Source organism: Ovis canadensis, chromosome 2 (assembly GCF_042477335.2).
Source record: "Ovis canadensis isolate MfBH-ARS-UI-01 breed Bighorn chromosome 2, ARS-UI_OviCan_v2, whole genome shotgun sequence".
Lineage (NCBI taxonomy): Eukaryota > Metazoa > Chordata > Mammalia > Artiodactyla > Bovidae > Ovis > Ovis canadensis.
In genome coordinates, this window is record NC_091246.1 from 29,738,354 (window position 1) to 29,761,400 (window position 23,047).

General features: G+C 38.5%; 1 protein-coding gene across 14 annotated transcripts in view; it reads left to right on the forward strand.

The window, feature by feature from the left end:
• The window catches only part of CDC14B (cell division cycle 14B), a 130,755-nt gene that overhangs the window by 52,800 nt on the left and 54,908 nt on the right, over nt 1-23,047 (forward strand). For 7 of the 14 annotated variants that reach the window (XR_011254252.1, XR_011254253.1, XM_069575732.1 and 4 more), the window contains exons 1-4: nt 14,191-15,365; nt 16,704-16,794; nt 17,342-17,417; nt 19,337-19,429. Coding sequence is in view for 10 of the 14 variants with exons in the window: in XM_069575732.1 (XP_069431833.1) it covers nt 15,317-15,365; nt 16,704-16,794; nt 17,342-17,417; nt 19,337-19,429 (309 nt within the window). In the remaining 4 variants the exon portion in view is untranslated. Of the gene's footprint in view, nt 1-14,190; nt 15,366-16,703; nt 16,795-17,341; nt 17,418-19,336; nt 19,430-23,047 lie in introns of those variants that run through there. The other 7 variants (XR_011254250.1, XR_011254251.1, XM_069575726.1 and 4 more) reach the window with 1 other exon arrangement.

Here is a 23,047-nt window from a genome sequence, read left to right on the forward strand (position 1 = left end):
AGAAAACATTTTTATTCTCACAGTAAAGAACCTTGAAAAGCACAGTAGTACAGTACAACAGTTAGCATACAGGGTCTGGCATTGAGTGAACAGGCAAGAAGAGTTACCGAGTGGAGGGGGGATGGAGAGTGGGAGATGGCAGAACTGAAGAATCAGCAGCAACGGGAGATGCAGTTTCACTCACACTTGACATTAGTGGCATAGGTTCTGGTTCCTTGCTGGATTCAATTCTGTCTACCCTTTTGAAAAAAACGAATCCAATGATGTCTGTCTTTTCTCATCACAGATGACACGGTTGCACTGGATTGTATTTTGAATGGCTGCTGCGTCTTTCATGTACCATTCTGTGTTTATGTCCTGAGCCTCAAAAACTGACAGTACCTCCTCAAATAGAGAAAATCCCCTTGCATCATGAATCTCTTTGGTTCTTCAGTTACTACTTCTTCCTCTTGTCTCTCCATCCTTTCTCTGGGTCTCCAGTTCCACCATCAGTAAGCTCCTTGTGTTGTACAGAAAGGAGTTCCGTGTTACAAGAACAAGCAATGTCTGCCATCTTTTCACCTTGCTCCACTCTCTCAATTATTTTCACTTTTGTTTCCATCATTATTGCTTGGCACTTCTTACAGTACCAATTACAAGCTGCTTTTATGCTTACTCCCAGATATCCTGTAAAGATACTGTACTGCTGTGCTGTATACAGTACTGTACAGTATAAAGTACACAAAAGCACATCCACTTGTAGAGAATGCATGCCAGTGACAATGCACTCCAGACGTGAACAAACTTACATGATTTGCATCTTTGAAAGCTCACAACTTTGAAGGTTTGTATGTAGCAGACTTAATGTATTTTTTCCCCCCTCTGATGGCCATGGCTGGTAGTTCTAGAACTATGTTGAGTAATGTGGCAAGAGTGGACATCCTTGTCTGTTCCTGCTCTTAGAGGAAATGCATTCAGATTTTCACCATTGAGTATGATGTTAGCTGTGGGTTTGTTGTATATGGCCTTATTATCATTGAGGTAGGTCCCTCTATGCTCACTTTATGGAGTTTTTCTCATAAATTAGGGTGTTGAATTTTTAGTAGAAGCTTTTTCTGTATCTGTTGAGATGATCATACGGTTTTTATACTTCAAGTTGTTAACATGGTGTATTGCACTGACTGATTTGCGGATATTGAAAAATCCTTGCATCCCTGGGATAAATCCCATTGGATCATGGTATATAAACCGTTTATTCTGTTGTTTGATCTGGTTTGTTAGTGTTTTGTTGAGAATCTTTGCACTTGTGTACAGCAGTGATATTGGGCTGTAATTTTCTCTTTTTTGTGTGGTGTCTTTGATTTGTTTTGGTCTCAGGGTAATGGTTTCAGGCCTCCTAAAATGAGTTTTGGAGTGTTCCTTCTTCAGCAATTTTGAAAAGTTTCAGAAGGATAGATGTTAACTCTTCTCTAAATGTTTGATAAAATTTGCTTGTGGAGCCTTCTGGTCCTAGACTTTTGTTTGTTATAAGTTTTTTAACCAGTTTCAATTTCAGCACTTGTGATTGATCTGTTAGTATTTTCTATTTCTTTCTGGTTCAGTCTTGGAAGATTGTACATAACTAAGAATGTGTCGATTTCCTTCTAGGTCAAATAACGTTTAGATTTATAGAAACATTGCAAAGACAGTACAGGGTGTTCCTGTATACTCTTCACCCAGTTTTAGTTTCCTTGAATATTATCATTGGAAGTAATTTGCTCAGGTTGCCATAATAAGAAATATGCACTCATTGGCTTAAACAACAGAAAATTATTTTCTCACAGATCTAGAGGTTGGAATTCCAAGAGCAAGGTGCCAGCAAGATTCATTTCTGGTGCCTTCTTGCTATGACCTCATGTGGCCTTATCTCTGTGCTGTACATTCCTGGTGTCTTTTCCTCTTCTTATAAGGGCACCAGTCCTATTGGATTAGGGCCCCACCCTTACAATCTCGTTTAACCTTAATTACCTCTTAAAGTCTTCCCTGGTGGCTCAGAGGTTAAAGTCTGCCTGCAATGCAGGAGACCTGGGTTCAATCCCTGGGTTGGGAAGATCCCCTGGAGAAGGAAATGGCAACCCACTCCAGTATTCTTGCCTGGAGAATCCCATGGACGGAGGAGCCTGGTGGGCTACAGTCCATGGGTCGCAAAGAGTCGGACACGCCTGAGCGACTTCACTTTCACTTTCACCTCTTTAAAAGGGCTTTCCTGGTGGCTCAGATGGTAAAGAATCTGAATGCAGTGCCAGTGACCTGGGTTTGATCCCAAGGTTGGGACGATTCCCTGGAGAAGGGAATGGCAACCCACTCTAGTATTCTTGCCTAGAGAATGCCATGGACAGAGGAGCCCACTGGGCTCCAGTCCATGGGGTTGCAAAGAGTCAGACAGGATTGAGTGACTAACCCCTCTTAAAAAGCCCTGTCTCTAAAGACAGGCATATTGAGGACTAGGACCTCAACACATGAATTTGAGGCAGGGAACACAATTTAGTCCATAACATCATGCTGTATTACTGTGGGGCATTAAGAAACCAATACTGGTTGATATGTTATTGATATACTATTACATATCTAAATTCAAAATTCTCCAAGCCAGGCTTCAGCAATATGTGAACCATGAACTTCCAGATGTTCAAGCTGGTTTTAGGAAAGGCAGAGGAACCAGAGATCAAATTGCCAACATCTGCTGGATCATCAAAAAAGCAAGAGAGTTCCAGAAAAACATCTATTTATGCTTTATTGACTATGCCAAAGCCTTTGACTCTGTGGATCACAATAAACTGTGGAAAATTCTGAGAGAGATGGGAATACCAGACCACCTGACCTGCCTCTTGAGAAACCAATATACAGGTCAGGAAGCAACAGTTAGAACTGGACATGGAACAACAGACTGGTTCCAAAGAGGAAAAGGAGTACGTCAAGGCTGTATATTGTCACCCTGCTTATTTATCTTATATGCAGAGTACATCATGAGAAATGCTGGACTGGAAGAAACACAAGCTGGAATCAAGATTGCCGGGAGAAATATCAATAACCTCAGGTATGCAGATGACACGACCCTTATGGCAGAAAGTGAAGAGGAACTAAAAAGCCTCTTGATGAAAGTGAAAGAGGAGAGTGAAAAAGTTGGCTTAAAGCTCAACATTCAGAAAACGAAGATCATGGCATCTGGTCCCATCACTTCATGGGAAATAGATGGGGAAACAGTGGAAACAGTGTCAGACTTTATTTTCGGGGCTCCAAAATCACTGCAGATGGTGACTGCAGCCATGAAATTAAAAGACGCTTACTCCTTGGAAGGAAAGTTATGACAAACCTAGATAGTATATTCAAAAGCAGAGACATTACTTTGCTGACTAAGGTCCGTCTAGTCAAGGCTATGGCTTTTCCAGTGGTCATGTATGGATCTGAGAGTTGGACTGTGAAGAAGCTGAGCACCGAAGAATTGATGCTTTTGAACTGTGGTGTTGGAGAAGACTCTTGAGAGTCTCTTGGACCACAAGGAGATCCAACCAGTCCATTCTGAAAGAGATCAGCCCTGGGATTTCTTTGGAAGAACTGATGCTAAAGCTGAAACTCTGGTACTTTGGCCACCTCACGTGAAGAGTTGACTCATTGGAAAAGACTCTGATGCTGGGAGGGATTGGGGGCAGGGGGAGAAGGGGACAACAGAGGATGAGATGGCTGGATGGCATCACCGACTTTCTGGACGTTTAGTCTGTGTTCAGTTTTTGGCTGTTACAAATAATGATTCTGGGAACCACCGTTTGTCCCTTTCTTGGTGAACATGTGTATACATGTGTGTATATATCCTTAGAAGTGGAATTTTGCCCCCTCCCCGCCCCAAGTCAGAAGATGTGTGATGTTCACTCCTTATAAATACCAGTTTTCTAAAATGGTTGTATTCTGGGATTATCTTGATAGCTGCTGGTCAGAGGAGAGGTCTATAGAGGGTTTTGTACCATCAATTAAGTGAACTGACCCAGAAGTGATGTATTTCACCTCTGCTCATTTAATCTCAAAGGAGTAAAGACAAGCCTACCATGGCCTGGAATACAGGGAACCAGAACTATTATGTTCAGCTTTTTAATCCAGGTAGATATGTGTGTGTGTGTGTGTGTGTGTGTGTGTGTGTGTGTGTGAATGTTTTAACAGAGGGAGACTTTTTTTAGGCACATGATTTTCTTCACATTTTTATTTAAGCAAATACCACAGATTTTAATATGAATTCTTATTGAGATTGTTACATAATTTGTGTTGAATTGTCTTTTAATTTCCTTTTGTTGCAAGTTATTTAGAAACAGGTTTTAAATATTTTCAGGTTGATAGATTTTTGCTTGTTTTATTATATTTTCATCAATAAACTTCAAATTTTCTTGAACTACAGTAATTGTATGATCTGTAAGTATGATCTTTGCTTTCCTGAATTTGTTTTGTTGTGATTTCCTTGTAACCTAGTAAGTGATGACTTCAGTGAATACACTATTTTTTATAAATTTTGTGCTCCCTATTGAAAGTGATTCTCTTTATTTACTAGATCAAGCTTCTAATTCCTTATTTTATGTTTTGGAGGTGTGTTAGCCTATTATTATGACTTTACTAATTTTTCCTGTTTTCACTAGTTTTGTGTTATAGATTTAAAATGTTTAAGATGTGTGATGGTTGTAGTCTCTTGGTAGATTATGTAATCGTGAAGCATCTTTGTCTTTATTGCTTTTTGCTGTAAATTCTATGTCATCTGTTGTTGATATTGCTCTGCCTGCTCTTTTTCCTAGCAACTGTGTAATGTATCATTTTCTATCCTTAAAACACTTTCTGTATGGTTTTGTTTTAATTGTCTCTGTTAATATATAGGCTGAATTTGTATTTGTTTATGTATTTAGCTGAGTCAGGTATTAGTTGTGGCATGCAAGATCTTCACTGTGTCATGCGGGATCTTTTGTTGCAGCACATAGGTTCTCTAGCTGTGGTATAGGCCCAGTAGTTGCATTGCCGAGTGCTTTTACTTGCTGTGTGGCATGTAGGATCTTAGTTCTGCAACCAGGGATCCAGCTTTTGTCCCCTGCATTGCAAGGTGGATTCTTAACCACTGGACCACCAGGGAAGTCTCTATGTTGAATTTTAAAAATTCAATTTGAAAAAATTTTAATAGGTGAATTTAAATATTTTGCATGTTGTATTCTTACTGATATGTTTGGAATTGTTTTGTTTTCTGATTGCCATGTTTCTTCTTGGTGTTTGATGCCTTGATCATGTTTTCTTAGTTTTATTCTTTCACTTGCTCCAGTGATTTGAAAGGTATGAAAACTTTGTAATTCTTCTGTTGGCTCCCTTTTTAAAAATTTATTTATAAAATATTTTAGAAATACAGGTGAATATGGAGACTTACATATTGTTGGGGGAGGATGTCTGGAGCATCTTTAGACAAGATTACTCTTCCCCATTTTGTTCTGGAGGAGTTGACTGAGGAACATAGGAGTTAAACAGAAAAAAAATTAAATGTAAACTTTATTACTGATAACATTATGGAGCTTGGTTTATACCTGTGTACATTTATATCTGTAAGCTAGTGGAATTACTCACACAAATAGTCACTGGCATATTGGGCAGCCCCAGGGATAAATTCCAGATGATACATCTGCAAATTGGTGGAGCCTCCATCATCTTGAATCCTTGGGTTACTGTGCAGAATAGAGCCTCCTCCACTGCAGCATCTGGGCTGGACATGCAGCACCAGCAAGAAATAACCTCTTTTGTAAATTAAATCATAAAGATGTAAGAGTTGTTTGTTACCATACATTATTCTGACTAATAAAGTCAACTTATAAGGCATAGAGCAGACCAAAAACATACTCACTGTAGGTAGGTAAGAAAAAGAGGAGCAAGGTAGGATAATGAGGTTTCTTCTTTTGTGAATTTCTTAGTCCCAACCTCTGCCCATTTGTTTGATGGGAGTGTTAGCTTTTTGTCTTTGATTTATAGTTCTTTGTAAATTCTGAATACTAATCTTTAGTTGCTTTCGTGCACTGTACCTGTCTTCTTGGACTGTGAGTTACCTTTTAAAATTTTGTTTTTAGGGTCTTAAAAGCAGAAGCATTAAATCTTCATGTAATCAAATTTCTCAATCTTTTGCTTTATAGACTTTTTTGTTTGTTTTTATTTTTTTAAATCCATCTCTACCCCACTGTTTGAGTTACTTTTCTATATTTTCTTCTAGGACTTGTAAAACTTTTCCTCTTATAGTTAGGCTTTTACAAAAAATTTTTACTTAGTATTTCTTTGACTGCTCTGGGTCATAGCTGTGGTATGAGAACACTTACTTGTGGCATGTGGAATATAGTTCCCAGACCAGGGATCTAACCTGAGCCCTCTGCATTGGAAGCACAGAGTCTTAGCCACTGGACCACCAGGGAAGTCCCTAGCCAGGCTTTTTCTTCTTCGTCTTCTTCTTCTTCTTCTTCTTCTTTTTTGGTGTGTGGTGGCCTGTCATGTGATAAAGATAGAATTTCCTCCCTCCTTCCACCCTAGACAATGTTACTCTTGTTGTTCAGTCTCTAGTCCAGTCAGTCTCTTGTAACCCCATGGACTGCAGCACGCCAGGCTACCCTGTCCTTCACTATATCCTGGAGTTTGCTCAAACTCATGTCCATTGAATCAATAATGCCATCCAACCATCTCTGTTGGCCCCTTCTTCTCCTGCCCTCAATCTTTCCCGAGATCAGGGTCTTTTCTAATGAGTCAGCTCTTCTCATCAGGTGGCCAAAGTATTGGAACTTTGGCTTCAGCATTAGTCCTTCCAGTGAATTTTCAGGGTTGATCCTTTAGGATTGACTGGTTTGATCTTCTTGCAGTCCAAGGGACTCTCAAAAGTCTTCTCAAGTTCTTTGATACTCAGCTTTCTTTATGATTCAACTCTCACATCTGTACATGACAACTGGAAAAAATCATAGTTTTGACTGTGGACCTTTGTCAGTAAAGTAGTATCCCTGCTTTTTAATATGCTGTCTAGGTTTTTCATAGCTTTTCTTCCAAGGCACAAGCATCTTTTAATTTTGTGGCTGCAGTCACAGTCTGCAGTGATTTTGAAGCCCAAGAAAATAAAACCTGTCACAGTTCCATTTTTTTCCCCATCTGTTTGCCATGATGTGATGGGACCGGAGGCCATGATCTTCATTTTTTGAATGTTGAGTTTAAAGCCAGCTTTTTCACTCTCCTCTTTCACTTTCATCAAGAGGCTCTTTAGTTCCTCTTCACTTTCTGGCCTTAGGATGGTATCATCTGCATATGTAAGGTTATTGATATTTCTCCTAGCATCCTGATTCCGGCTTGTGATTCATCTAGCATGATGTACTCTGCATTTTGTTGTTGTTGTTAAGTCGCTCAGTCGTGTCCAACACTTTGTGACCCAATGAACTGCAGCACATCTGGCTTCCCTGTCCTTCAGTATCTCTCAGAGTTGGCTCAAACTCATGTCCATCGAGTTGGTGATGCCATCCAACCATCTCATCCTCTGTTGCCCACTTCTCCTCCTCCCCTCAGTCTTTCTCAGCATCAGGGTCTTTTCCAATGAGTCAGGTCTTCGAATCAGGTGGCCAAAGTTTAGGAGCTTCCGCACCAATCCTTCCAGTGAATATTCAGGGCTGAATTCCTTTAGATTGACTGATTTGATCTCCTTGCAGTCCAAGGGACTCTCAAGAGTTTTCTCCGGCACCACAATTCAAAACCATCAGTTCTTCAGCCATCAGCCTTCATTATGGTCCAACTTTCACATCCATACATGACTACTGGAAAAACCATAGCTTTGACTATACGGACCTTTGTCAGCAAAGTGATGTCTTTGGTTTTTAATACGTTGTTTAGGTTTGTCATAGCTATTCCAAGGAGCAAGCATCTTTTAATTTCATGGCTGTAGACATCTTCTGCATTGATTTTGGAGCCCAAGAAAATGAAATCTGACACTGTTTCCACATTTTCCTCATCTTTTCCAAGAAGTGTTAGGACTGGATGCCATGACATTAGTGTTTTGAATGTTGAGTTTTAAGCCAGCTTTTTCCACTCTCTTCTTTCATTTTCAAGAAGCTTTTCAGTTCCTCTTCACTTTCTGTCATTAAAGTGGTATCTGCATTTCTGAGGTTGTTGATATTTCGTCCAGTAATTTTGATTCCAGCTTTTGATTCATCCAGCCTGGCATTTTGCATGATGTTCTCTGCATATAAGTTAAATAAGCAGGGTGACAATATACAGCCTTGACGTACTGCTTTCCCAATTTGGAACCAGTCCATTGTTCCATGTCCAGTTCTAACTGTTGCTTCTTGTCCTGCATACAGGTTTCTCAGGAGGCAGGTAAGGTGGTCTGGTATTCCCATCTCATTAAGAATATTCCGCAGTTTGTTGTGATTCACACAGTCAAAGGCTTTAGCATAGTCAATAAAGCAGATATTTCTTTGGAACTCTCTTGCTTTTTCAGTGATCCAATGGATGTTGCCTGTTTGATCTCTGGTTCCTCTGCCTTTTCTAAATGCAGCTTGTACATATGGATGTTCTCGGTTCACGTACTGCTGAAGCCTAGCTTGCAGGATTTTGAGCATAATCTTGATGGCATGAGTGCAATTGTACGGTAATTTGAACATTCTTTGGGATTGCTTTTCTTTGGGATTGGAGTGAAAACTGACCTTTTCCAGTCCCCCTTTATGTTTGGCCACTGCTGAGTTTTCCAAATTTGCTGGCATAATGGATGCAACACTTTAACAGCATCATCTTTTAGGATTTGAAATATCTCAGCTAGAATTCCATCACCTTCAATAGCTTTGTTCATAGCAATGCTTCCTAAGGCCCACTTGACTTCACACTCCAGGATATCTTGCTTTAGGTGAGTGACCACACCATTGTGGTTATCTGGGTCATAAAGAGCTTTTTTGTAGAGTTCTGTGTATTCTGGCCACCTTTTCATAATCTCTTCTGCCTCTATGAGGAGATTGCCATTTTTGTCCTTTATTGTGCCTATCTTCTTTGCATGAACTGTTGGTATCTCCAGTTTCCTTGAGATCTCTAGTCTTTCCCATCCTATTGTTTTCCTCTATTTCTTTGTATTGTTCACCTAAAAAGGCTTTCTTATCTCTCCTTGCTAATCTCTGGAACTCTGCATTCAGTTGAGAATATCTTTCCCTTTCTCCTTTGCCTTTTGCTTCTCTTCTTTTCTCAGCTATTTGTAAGCCCTCCTCAGACAACCACTTTGCCTTTTTGTATTTCTTTTTCTTGGGAATAGTTTTGGTCACTACCCCCTGTACAGTGTTACGAACCTCCATCCATAGTTCTTCAGGCACTCTGTCTACCAGATCTAATCCCTTGAATCTGTTACATCACCTCCACTGTATAATCTTAAGGGATTTTATTTAGGTCATACCTAAATGGCCTAGTGGTTTTCCTTTCTTCAATTTGAGCCTGAATTTTGCTGATGATCTGAGGCACAGTCAGCTCCAGGTATTGTTTTTGCTGACTGTATAAAGCTTCTCCATCTTCAGCTGCAAAGACTGTATAATCTATCTGATTTCGGTACTGACTATCTGGTGATGTCCATAAGTAGAGTCTTTGCTGGTGTTATTGGAAGAGAGTGTTTGCTATGACCAGTGTGTTCTCTTGGCAAAACTGTTAGAATTTGCTCTGCTTTATTCTGTACTCCAAGATGAAACTTGCCTATTATTCCAGGTATCTCTTGACTTCCTAGTTTTGCATTCCAGTCCCCTATGATGAAAAGGACATCTTTTCTTAGTGTTAGTTCTATGAGGTCTCCTAGGTCTTCATAGAGTTGTTCAGCTTCAGTTTCTTCAGCATTAGTGGTTGGGGCATAAACTCAGATTACTGTGATGTTGAATGGTTTGCATTGGAAATGAAATGAGATCATTCTGTCATTTTTGAGATTGCAAACAAGTACTGCATTTTGGACTTTTTTTTATTGACTATGAGGGCTACTCCATTTCTTCTAAGGGATTATTGCCCAGAGTAGTACATATAATGGTCATCTGAATTAAATTTGCCCATCGTCATCCATTTTAGTTCACTGATTCCTAAAATCTCAGTGTTTACTCTTGCCATCTCCTGTATGACCACATTCAGTTTACCTTGATTCGTGAATCTAACAGTATGTACAACCAATTGTCACTATAGCACGTGTTGAGCATTCTTACTTTTACCGTGGCTTCTCAGGTGGTACAGTGCTAAAGAATCTGCCTGCCAATGCAAGATACTTGGGTTTGATCCCTGGGTTGGGAAGATCCGCTGGAGTAGGAAATGGCAACCCACTCTGGTATTCTTGCCTGGAAAATTCCATGGACAGAGGAGACGGGCCACAGTCCATGGGGTCACAAAGAGTCAGACATGACTCAGTGACTGAGTGTACACACGCTGTTACTATTGATCTTCAATGCTACCTGTGTCATAAGTGAAGTTTCTGTGTATATGGGGTCTGTTACTGAGCTCTGGAGAAGGCAATGGCACCCCACTCCAGTACTCTTGCCTGGAAAATCCTATGGATGGAGGAGCCTGGTGGGCTGCAGTCCTGGGGTCGCTGAGAGTTAGACACGACTGAACGACTTCCCTTTCACTTTCACTGAGCTCTTATATATAATAGATAGAGATCTAGTATATGTGTCAATTCCATATGCCTAAATTATTGCAAGTTTTAATATTTGGTAGGGCGAAGGCCCCTTTATGTTTGTTTTCAAATTGGTTTCAGTTCTTGGCGCTATGGTCTTGTAGATTAATTTTAGGGTCAGCTTGTTAAATTTTGTGAAAAGTTCTTTGAGATTTTGATAAGAATGCATTTAGTTTGAATGAAATTACCATCTTTGTGACAGTGAATCTTCCCAATAAAAACCTGCTTTTATCTTTCCTATATTCATAAATGACTATGCACTTATATTTTTTATTAGTTATTACAAGTAGTACACAGAAAAACTTTTTCTAAAAACTCCTAATCATGTAAATCCAGAAAGTTTACAAACATTTATTTATTTATTCTAATAGTTTGTCTACAGATTCTTTTGTATCTTCTAGGCAGACAGTCATGTATAAATAAGTACAGTTTTGTTTCTTTCTAATTCTTCCCTCATTTCTTTTTATCTTGGCATCAGTGAGCACTTCCAGTTATTACATTATTAAACAGAAGTCATGGCAGTAGAAATTTTCATATTGGTTTTTTCATTTTAGGGAGATAGAAGTTAAGGCATGAACTGTGGTATTTCCCCAAGGTATCTGGAAGATAACCTTGATCAGTTTAAAAATATTCTCTTTTAGTCCCATTGTATAAAGTATTAATTTGGAATGAGTTGATTTTAATTACTTCTTCTGTGAGTTTCTTCCCTAATCTATTCATGATGTTGGACTTTTTAATGTTGAGCCACTGGTAAGATTAAATTTAATAGGCTATTGGCCTTTTGTATTTCTTTTCTTGTTTGTAGCCTTTATAGAATTTTATTTTCTATTGGGTTTTTATATTGTTTTACAGATTTTATCATTGTGATGATTATTATATATTTTCTGCAAGTTTCTGGGTTTTTTTTTTCTTTATGCCTTTTTGTGTCATGCTTAAAAGTCCCATTTAAATCATAAAATTAGTTGGTATAATTTTTGTAGTTATCTGACAGCTTTTAAAAATTTACTTCATTTGATCTTTGTTTTATATAATATGTCAGATTGGTACCTCGTTTTCTTTTCATACTTATAGACGTTTGTCCATTACTGAGTAAGGCCTTCTTTGTGACTGATTTTTCTCATATACTAGGTTTTCACGTTTCTATGTTGCTGTGCTAAAATCTTACTGTTTTAAGTATTCTTGCTTTATATTTAAGGCAAGTCTCTGAGGCAGGAGTTTAAAACTTTCAGGCTTCAGGCAAAAAGCCTGTGTTAAGATCCTGATTCTGCTACTTTACAAGTTTGTGACTTTGCTCAGGTTCGTTATTTTGCTTCTTTAGGTTAGGTTTCCTTTCCTGAAAAATACTGATAGTAGTAGTAGCATTTACTTTATATTAATGAGCTTATTAATGTAATACCTGGCACTAAACTCTCAATAATTGTTAGTTGCCATTGTTTTATGAACATTTCTTCCTATGCTCCTCTTGGTTACTCCTCATCTCAAGGAACAAGGGACTACCGATAGATGAGAGTGATGGCTAGTAGCCTTCTCTGAAGGACAGTCACTGTTCAAGTGGAGGCTGTTCTTTGGCCTGTTCTTTCTTATTCCCAGGAGATGTGAATTTTCCCTTCTGCTTGTCTGACAGTGAGCTCACTGAGGGCAGACTTCACTACCCCATAGGGAAGACTTGCACTTCTCCAGTTCCTCTGCCAGGACTTGTGAAGTCAGTCTGGTTCCAGAGGGAAAACAGAATGAGTGGGAAGCTTATTGTGTTTAGAGTTCTTTTCATCATTTCTACTAAAAAGTAGATCCTGTGTTATCATTGCCACCAGACTACTACATACATTTCTCATTGGTTTAGAATATAACTCTCTATTTTATGATTAACTGGGCTTCTCTGGTAGCTCAGACAGTAAAGAATCTGCCTGCAATGCAGGAGACCTGGGTTTGATCCCTGGATTGGGAGGATCTCCTGAATGAGGGCATGGCTACCCAGTCCAGTATTCTTGCCTGGAGAATTCCATGGACTGAGGAGCCTGGTGGGCTACAGTCCAAGGGGTCGCAAAGAGTCAGACATGACTGAGCGACTAACACTTTTCATCCCAACAGCTAGTTGTTATGTAGGAAATTGTTGTTAATGTAACAAATACTTATTAAAGGAAGAGGTAGTAAACTAGAGACCCATATGCTATATCAGAACTGTAGACAAATTTGGCACAAGGATGGATTTTGAATGTTCTTGTCAATATTTAAAAACCATGAGATTTCACATACTTCTACTGTATCTTTTCTGTCAAAGAAGCAGGAGTGGTAACTGTGTGAGAGAGTGTAGGGCAAGAAAGTTTACCACTTCAGTACTTCAGTTTTGTTTTTGACTGCAAACACATTAAAGGGAGGACACATGGGTTTACAATAGGATAGTAAGTTTAATCATGAACTTTTAATCAAAATGTTTTAAAGAGACCTATTTTCCAGCTCCAGTTTTCTAATAAATAGCTCTCATCCCAGCACTCTGGCCTCTATTGTAGTTTATCACAATATGACTCTAGGATAACAATTTGAGAATATCTTGTGCACAGGTAATTGGACATGAGAAAATCAGTGATTCTTCCTCACCCTGTAATATATAAAATATTTCCTTTGGGAACTGAATTTCAGGTTTGGATTTGGAGGGGGAAATCTCTCCCCATTTCTGTGTAGCTCCTTCCAGTTTTATTTGGGTTTGTTAAAAGAAACTGGATTTCAAGAGATGGTAGCACTAACCAGTTCTGTTGTTCAGAAGTGTGCAAAGGACATTTTCTAGATTGTCTTATACTGTGTTTACTGAATACTTTGTGTCTTAATGAAGTCAGCTTTGGAAGAACACTTTTAGCCGGCAACTTTACTTTTCAAAAGCTTTATAATTTTGAATAGGTAATATGTGCTACAAAATTCAAAAGTTACAAAAATGAATAAATCTTTCTTACCAAACTTCCCTAATTACAGATAGTTTCCCCCTATAAAGACAAACACCAGGTTTTTTTTGTGTTTCCTTCCAGAGATATGCAAGATTTCATATATAATCATATACATATGTGTTTTAAATATGTACCTATAAATCATTCAGCCTGTAAACACCTGTAAAGATGTCCATCTTGGCAATCTTGCCAGTGTTCAATTTTCATCCTTGGAAATTTCTGCCAAATTGCCTTTTGTTGCCCTTCATGGAGGTTGTCACAGTTTGCATTCTTACCCATAGACTATGAGAGTGCCTGTTTCCCCACCTCACCAACACAGTGCTTATCAAACTCCTTCCATTTTTGCCAGTCCGAAGGAAAAGTAGTACCATATAGTTTAAATTTTATTTTTATTATTTCTCCCTAAGGTAAAATTGAAGTTGGGTGTGTTCTTGAAAATATTTTTCTAGTTTATGTCATAAATTTGTATTTATTGCCATGAAGACTGTTTTTTAAATGTTTACCAGTTTAACAGATTCTCATAGCTTATAGATGTTTTCATTTAGAAATATATTCTTCATTAAAAAATAATTCAGTGTTTTGTTTTTTACACTTAAAAACATCTGGTCTGTCTGGAAGTTTAGAATAAGGTTAGGAGATAATGCAGGTTTACTTTTGAGGCAAAAATGTATATTTTGTGATATATAACGTGTTTATTCTATTGAGATGACAAAAGTGTAATTCTTGGGAAAGAGCAGTTACTGTATTGCTTGTTCATCTTAAGGGAGAGTCATTGCAAACATTTTTCACGGATTATTAAAGTAACTTTTCTGTAGGGATCCTAGAATACAGAAGGAAGTAAAAATCCCCCATAATCCCACTACCATATCATATATAACAAAATTAGGACCGTATTCATACTGCAACTTACTTTTGTTTTCACTGGAGACTAACATAGGTTTAGAAAATTCTTAAATTGTCGTTTAGCATCGCGTCAGAATTCCTGTTTTTCAACCATCCAAATACTTTTCTGAGGAGAAATCTAAGGCCTTTAGAGGAATGAATGACCTCTGCTTTAGGCGTACCTTTAAATTTTGAACCTTTAAAAGGCCCCTTTAAAAGGAGACACCAGCACTCAGGCGAGCCACTCAGCGAGTCTCCACCCCAGAGCGGAGGGAGCTCCAAGCCCGCGGGGTTTGTCGAGGCTCCGACGTCTCCGTGCGGCCTGGCTGTAGCGTCCCCTGGTGGCGGCGGCGAGGACGGCTGAGCACAAGGTTGGGGGTCAGATCGACTGCCAAGCCCTTCTCTTCCGAGAAATCCTTTTAATCGGTTTGGGAGCCGCTTTCTTAACCAGGCCCGTGTTTGCCTCTGTGACCTTCTGCTGCACCTCCGGACTTTGAGTAGAGACTTGCGGCGCTGGAGGGGTCTGCTCTGCAGATGACCGACCGCCGAGTGGCCCCGAGGCGGGGCGAAACTCAGCCCGGGCGGCTGGGGCTGGTTTCCGCACCCGTCCCTCACCACCCCGTCTGGGGCGTTTGTGAAGTTTTGAACTTCCGGGGTTGGTTCTCTTGAGCTTTTGGTGGGGTGGCCGGCCGAGGGGCGTCGCTGTGCCGAGTGTTTGGGCGCGGCCCTTTAAACTTTTTTGCTTTTTAAACTTCGGGGGTGTGGTCGCGGCCCTCCTCTCCCCGGCCGCCCAGTACTTCCCTCTGCCCCGCCTTCCAGATGCTGTGGAGTCATGAGCCGGGAGGGTGCAGGGACCCCTTTGGTGGCCGAGGTGATCAGAGGTGAGTGCGGAGGGTGCGCCTCTGGGACACCCCCTATTTAGAGGGCATCGGGCAGTGCCCAGGGGTCGAGGAGCCCCCATTGCTGCTCAAGACGCGCCTTTAAACTTTGGAACCAGGGCCGAAGCTGTCTCATGGGCGTGGGTGGCCTCCCGGGACTCCTAGTGCTCAGACGTGGTCCTGCTTTGGGGGTGAATTCGCATTGACGTGTGCACTTGGGACCCTTGTGTCCTTACACCATGGCTCGTAGGCTCTCCACCTCGGAGCAAAATCCCTGGTCGCTGTGCATGGGGATCAAGGGTCATTTGTGGTTGAAAAGGAGTAAGCGCCGTCATCTGTTTGAGTGTTTGTGGTTGCTAGAAGTTTTAGTTGACGCATTCACAAGAAAAATATAGCAATTGGGTGCACTGAATTGTAGGCAAAAATTGCTTAAATTACTGTTTGGGAAAGGGATGCCAGCTGGCGTCTGTTGTTTCTTACTATTTTAAGGGTTGTACTTGATTTTGCCATAATTTGAATGTAAGTAGTCTGCTAGCACTACTATTAGTATTACTACTACTAGTTATTGCGGCATACTGCTTCCCCAAGGATTTTGGGGCAACTCTTTTTGGGGTGGGGTGGGAAAGGAAGGGTGGAGCCTCCTAGCATTACTCTGTTAACACTCTTGCTAAACCTCATAGCAGCCTAACTTCATTTATGCAATGCAGGTTCATCTCTTACTTATCATACAGAAAACTTTCATTGCCTCTGTTATAATGGTAATTTGTCTGATTGTAAAAATCACTGCAGATGTAGTGGTTCCAGATCAAAAAAAAGTGACCCCTAAGAACACTGGATAACCAGGATTTGTTTTGTGTTCTGTAGCCGTAAAGATTAATTTTGAAGCAATTTTGAGAGCGTTGTCTTTCTGCTTAAAACATAGCTTCTTATTGAAATAACTTTTTAGGATGTCTTGAAAATATAGCGAAAACATAGGGAGAATCATCAAGGCTGGTGGTCTAGCCATGAAATGCCTGCTGCCTTGCTGAAATTTTTAAATCTAGAATAGCTAATGTTTTGCAATGAGAGGTTCATCCAAAAATTGAGTTGTATCACTATGTGAAAAGTCGCTTACAGCTCTTGAAACTAATATTTGAAGGCAACTTCTCCTTTTTAAAAATTGCTTATTTATTATTACCCACCAAAATAGAACATTTTGAAGTTACCCACTGATACCCTTACCATAGGTAAAACATGCATGGAAAAGAAATTTTTTTACTTCATCTGAAAAGAGTTGCATCATGATATATGAAACGTTTTTAATAATGTGAAGGAAGGAACATTACAATTTTTCCATTTCAGATCGCCTTTGTTTTGCCATTCTCTTCAGCAGACCAAAGAGTTCATCAAATGTACATTATTTCAGCATAGATAATGAACTTGAATATGAAAAGTAAGTATTGCTTTTTAAAAGATTGTTAGTAACTTTTGTTTATTTTGAAAAATCTGAAGGTATGTTTATAAAACTGGAACACTGCAAATCTGTTGATTGTTAGTTGCAGCATGATGATTTTAATCCTTGGTAATAAAATAGATCCTTAGGAGGGGAAAAATAAAAAAGTGAAAGAATTCTCCTAAGTTTAACAATTTACATTTGAAATTATAATAGTTTACAGTATAATGAGATATAAACTAGTATACTAAGTTAGATGATGTTGCCAGTGGAAAAATGTGTGGAAAAATAGCGTTTTTTATTCAGAAAGTATTTTTATGTATTATTTGAGGTTAAATTTAAAGGTGTTGTAGCGCTTTTCGTGATTTTTAATAGTCATCTTTTACCAAGAGTATTTCTTCTATTAGTCAATAACGTTTACGTTATATGACCTATAATAATTTGGTGTATACTTTCTTGCTTTGTTTTGGTCTCGTAGCTACAAAAAGGCAGTTATATTCAGAGCACCTGGAACATGCATACACATTTTTGTGTTTCATTTTTGCAGCTTCTACGCAGATTTTGGGCCACTCAATCTAGCAATGGTTTACAGATACTGCTGCAAGATAAATAAGAAATTAAAGGTAAAGTACTTTTTACTGAGGTTTCATGTAAGTAATCATTATTAGCCTGATCTTGTAGGGAGGAGGGGGAATCTATTTTTAAAAAGGCAATGCCATGTTTTTCACTACAGTGGTGTTTGGGACATACATGTGGTTTATTGTTTTATGAAGTCATAGTATATCTATTTGTTTTTCTAGAGTTTTGATGGAATGGTTTAAGTTTGGGTCATTTGATTCTGATTTGGATTGGTGATGTTTAGGTACTTGAAAAGCCAAAGTGGAAGTTGCTAATAAAGTGAATCTCTTATTGTCGGAGCTAATAGAACTGAAACTTAACAAGAGAAGCTTTCCTTCCTTTGGTCTTTGTTCTGTCTCCCTTCACTGTGATAGGGAATGTTAAGGGACTAAGAGAAATCAGGTCATCTGTTATTATACCTTGAAATCAGTTATTATACCGTGAATCTCTCATGGTATTTTACTACTTGTGACTCTTGACCCTTTACACATATGATTAAGGGGCAGGGAAACAGGAGCAAACAGCATATATTTAAGATTCTATCACTAAATTATAAGAGCATGTTACTGTTGGTTTGAACTTAGACCTTATTCATTTATTTTTTTAAAAACTTTGAATTATTAGTTTTATAAAATAAAAAGTTTATATACTGCTATCAGTTCCAAGAGTCACTATAAATTCTCAAGTAGAGATACTGGATTTAGGGTTGGGTACTCTTTAAAAACAAGTTTATTCAGTTGATGATTTATTAGACTACTACACAGAAATAAAACTCATTGTCAACTAAAAATTATATTACATGAAAATTAATTAGTGAGTAAGGCAGGTGTTTTCTCCCTTGAACATCAGACTTAAAATTACACATCAGAAATACTTGGCCATCTAAGGACTTTTATACTTTGGGTCAGTGAAGATTATATTCATCCTTTTTTCAAAATTAAAAAATCATTAATATTTACTAGAACAACTTGTAGAGTATTGACCATCTAACCTGATTGAAACTTTGATTCCTGTTCAATTAATAGTGATAAAAATGTGTTGAGAATTTATAGTAAGAGTATCTTATGCTTAGATTGTTTGAGGGCTGATTGGGTTGTTGTTTTTTTTAAATCAACTTGGATCTCTTACTCTGTGTAAACAACTAAAGGAAAATTCATCATGTACACATTCATTGAAATACTCAAACACTGGCTCACAGAAGTGAAGGAATACTGCGCTTATTCAGCTGAATATGTCCTATTTCTTACCCTTAATTGAAACATTTCAACTCAAGTTAGTGAAGTACATGTAAGGAAGTATTAACAAATCATGTTGTTCCTTTGATTTTACTTTCTATATCCTTTTTATTTTTAACTTAATCAAGAACAGAACATCCTAGCAACACCCCAGGAACAGCCCGTTTAGGCTCTCCTGGTTATCTCTGTACCACCCTCCTCACTCCACTCCTCCCTACCCCATTCACTATCCTGATTTCTAACAGAATGAATTATTTTACCTATTTTTGTACCCTTTTCTTTTAATTTAAAGGTTTCAGGAGTAGATTTTTGAAAAAAATCAGACAATAGGGAAAGGAAAGACGATCTCTTTCACTGCCTTTTCCAGCTTTTATGTGTTCTTTCAGAGATAGTCTATACTTACAAAGTGCATCTGTTTGTATCTCCTCCTTTTAAAAACATTGAAGTGTGGTTGATTTATGATATATTAGTTTCAGGTGTTTCCTCCCCCACTCTTTAATTGTATATTTGTTCTATTCCAAGAGTATGTCTTTTATGGGAATGTACATGGTATTTTTGAGTATCAATTTAAAAAGTCTTTCTGAATGCTTCAACATTGTGAGATCCCGAATTTATTTTAATCACAAAATAAAGTTTTTGAAAACTTGAAATTAGAAAGGAAATACTAGCAACTGTTTATCTTTATGCAGTCCATTACAATGATGAGGAAGAAAATTATACATTTTACTGGCCCTGATCAGAGAAAACAAGCAAATGCTGCTTTCCTTGTTGGATGTTATATGGTAAGTATTTAACTACTTTTCTAATATATTAGTGAAATCATGTACAACAGTGGTACTTGTAGTTGGCGTTTTGATATTACTTTTTTCTAAGACATCTTGATTTCTTGCCAGAAAGAACATCTTTGGCTTTATAAAAATTGACCAAGTGGGAAAGAAAGTCTATGGAGAGGGTAAGGGGTATATGGGAGATATCCATAACTTCTACTCAGTTTTGCTGTTCTGAACCTGAAACTGCCTTTAAAAAAGTCTATTTTAAAAAAAAGATCACCTACTGTGAATACCTTTTTAAGTGTTATGGCACTGACGTTTAGAAAATAATGACCCAAAGCTATGTTTCTATTAAGTCATGATACATGTAGTAAAGTTATGAAAATAGAGTCAGGATTTCGCTTGATTTTTAAAAACAAAACCAAAATACAGAAAAAGTGTATCACATGTGGTTAGAGTTCTTTATAATCTGAGCACAGGCAGTATTTCCCCCACTGAGGTGTGATTCTGAACATCTCAAAGCATACAGCAGAAGGACACGGCATGTCAATATTCTAGGAGAATGGGTAACATACTGTGTAGATGATACACAGCATTGAGTGGGTGGGCTGTTTAGGTCCTTGGAAGACTATTTTGGAATAGCCAGTATTTCATAACTTATGAGTTTCATTTATTTGTAAATATCATGGAAAGTATTTGGTTATTTAGAGTCAGGTTTTGTTTAGTGCTTTCATTCATCTCTAGGAGTACCTAAGTGACAGATTTTCCTAAATAAGCCAAGAGGTCCTTCTGGAGTGGTGGTCTTCATGTTTTTGGCGGTGTGGAACCTAGCTGCTCTACTAAATGGGGAAAAATATCAAGTACTTATTCTAGATTAAAAAAGAGGGTTGGTGCTGGAGTTCTGGAGGTAAGTTGTTTCTTCCCCCAGGATGCTTCTGTCATGCTTTCACTTAAAACTATTTTTCTGACGTGTAGTTTGAAAATTTGGGATTTACAGTAATTAGACCGAAAAGTTCACGGTACTTGTTGAAATTGCACCTCAAAATAGTTGGATAGTTTTCTTTTCTATGTTTATGGTATATCATTAACAACAATGACTAAGGCCTTTTGGGGGTTTGAGTTTATTTATGTTCACAAAAGTAATCAGGAGAAGCGATTCTGAGATAACTTAAGTTTTATTATCATCTCTGAATGTATGAAACACAGGTTGTAGATTATGTTTCTTAAAATTTGTTTTTTTTTTTAAGCTTACCCAGATAAGGACTTATAATTTTTGGCTTTTGTCATCTTTCCTGATGTTTATGGTACTTAGCAGCAAAACTCCGGAGGGGGCAGTGCTGGTAGGGGGCTTTGCAGGATCCCAAGAGAAAGAGAATGAAGAAGGTAGCTGTTTTAAGTGGGGTATTTGGTCCCATTACTTGGCTAATCACTGGGGAGAGGAACACCTCTCTCCACAGATTAAACTGTGATAACTTTCCAGGAAAAAGGACACAGCCAGAATTCTTGGTGTTCATAAGTATTAAAGGGAACCCTGAAGAAATGGCTTTTAGTGTAACAGTAAAAGTCTTTCTTGCCCAGGAAAAAAATCTGGAATGGCTGAAGTTGTTTCATTTAAGAGAATGTTCTCCTGAGCAGAACACACAGCACTCTCCAGGGCTACTTCGGGGTCAGCCAGTCGTCTCTCTCTGGTCAGATGAGATGATCTCTAAAATGGTGGGATCTTGAGTAGCCAGATATGGTAACTTCATCCCTTAGAGGGTAGCTGTGGGTATGGTGGGAACCAAGGGTTGTCTTGGAAATAAAACACTTCATAATTGTATAAATAAGAAATCTTTTTAGATTATTTGCTGCTTTTTTTTTTTTTAGCTAGTGAAAAAACTAGCTATGGATCAATACCCATTGGCCTATTGATTGAAAATGTGTTGGCATACTGGTTCCCAGTTTGGTGTTAGCCTTTTGACTTTGTTTATGGTTGTGTTTTGGCATGTAGAAGTTTATTTTTCTACAGCTAATATGTTTTAGATTTAGAAGTCCATCCAGGGTTTTACACTCCCAGGTTAGCACTGATTTAACTGGTTGGGAAAATGCCAGGTAAACAATTACACTTGAGTTCATTCCTCTGTTCAGTTAGAAGCCAGCTTGGCAGGAGGTTTATGGCTCTTGGCTGTAGCAAATGGCTTTGTAGCCATGACTGGCTGGCTCAAGTAGGAGATTGGGGCTATAATGATGCTAGGTGGGGAAACAGGAGAAAAACTTCTAAGAAAAGGAGATTTATTAATAGTAGCAAAGGAGTGTCAAGACATAAGTGTGGATACCCCAAGTAAATAAGTAAGTAAGTGGTATAGGTTTGATCTGATTGAAGACTATGGAGTTCTCCGATTAAAGATTTATAGAGATGAGTGAGAATTCCTTAAAAATTGACCTTCAGGGAACCCTCCTACACTGTTGGTGGGAATGCAAACTAGTACAGCCACTATGGAGAACAGTGTGGAGATTCCTTAAAAAATTGCAAATAGAACTGCCTTATGACCCAGCAATCCCACTGCTGGGCATACACACCGAGGAAACCAGAATTGAAAGAGACACATGTACCCCAATGTTCATCGCAGCACTGTTTATAATAGCCAGGACATGGAAACAACCTAGATGTCCATCAGCAGATGAATGGATAAGAAAGCTGTGGTACATATACACAATGGAGTATTACTCAGCCGTTAAAAAGAATTCATTTGAATCAGTTCTGATGAGATGGATGAAACTGGAGCCGATTATACAGAGTGAAGTAAGCCAGAAAGAAAAACACCAATACAGTATACTAACACATATATATGGAATTTAGAAAGATGGCAATGACGACCCTGTATGCAAGACAGCAAAAAAGACACAGCTGTGTATAACGGACTTTTGGACTCAGAGGGAGAGGGAGAGGGTGGGATGATTTGGGAGAATGGCATTCTAACATGTATACTATCATGTAAGAATCAAATCGCCAGTCTATGTCTGATGCAGGATACAGCATGCTTGGGGCTGGTGCATGGGGATGACCCAGAGAGATGTTATGAGGAGGGAGGTGGGAGGGGGGTTCATGTTTGGGAACGCATGTAGGAATTAAAGATTTTAAAATTAAAAAAATAAAAAATTTAAAAAAAATTGACCTTCCAGTCTGATGACCTTTTCTGAAGTTGTTTGAGGAATTTTGGAGATAATAAGGCTTTTTAATGACTGACTTAGAGGGTGGTGTAGTAATATTCACACAAAAGCAAAAAGTCTGGAGGAAGTATAGTCAGGAAGAAGTATTCCAAATGGACTGATTCTGTTTAAAAGGACTGACAGTCTTTTTATTAAACTCTGGGCCTCTGAAAGGAACCATTCTCCTTTCATCCTATGCAAAAGGACCTAATAGAGGGTATGGAGAGAGTGAAAGGATAAAGTTAGTAATTCTGTTTATTTTTTTTTACCCTAACAACAGAAGCAGTTAGGCTTTACAAATACTTAAAATACTCAAATACTTAAAATAGGATTGACTTGTCTGTACTTATATTTAGTCCTTTTGTCAGATGGTCGGGCACCATGTGTGGTGTAAGAAATAAGAAGAGCGGCTTGACTTTTCACTGTGTTTCTAACTATTAA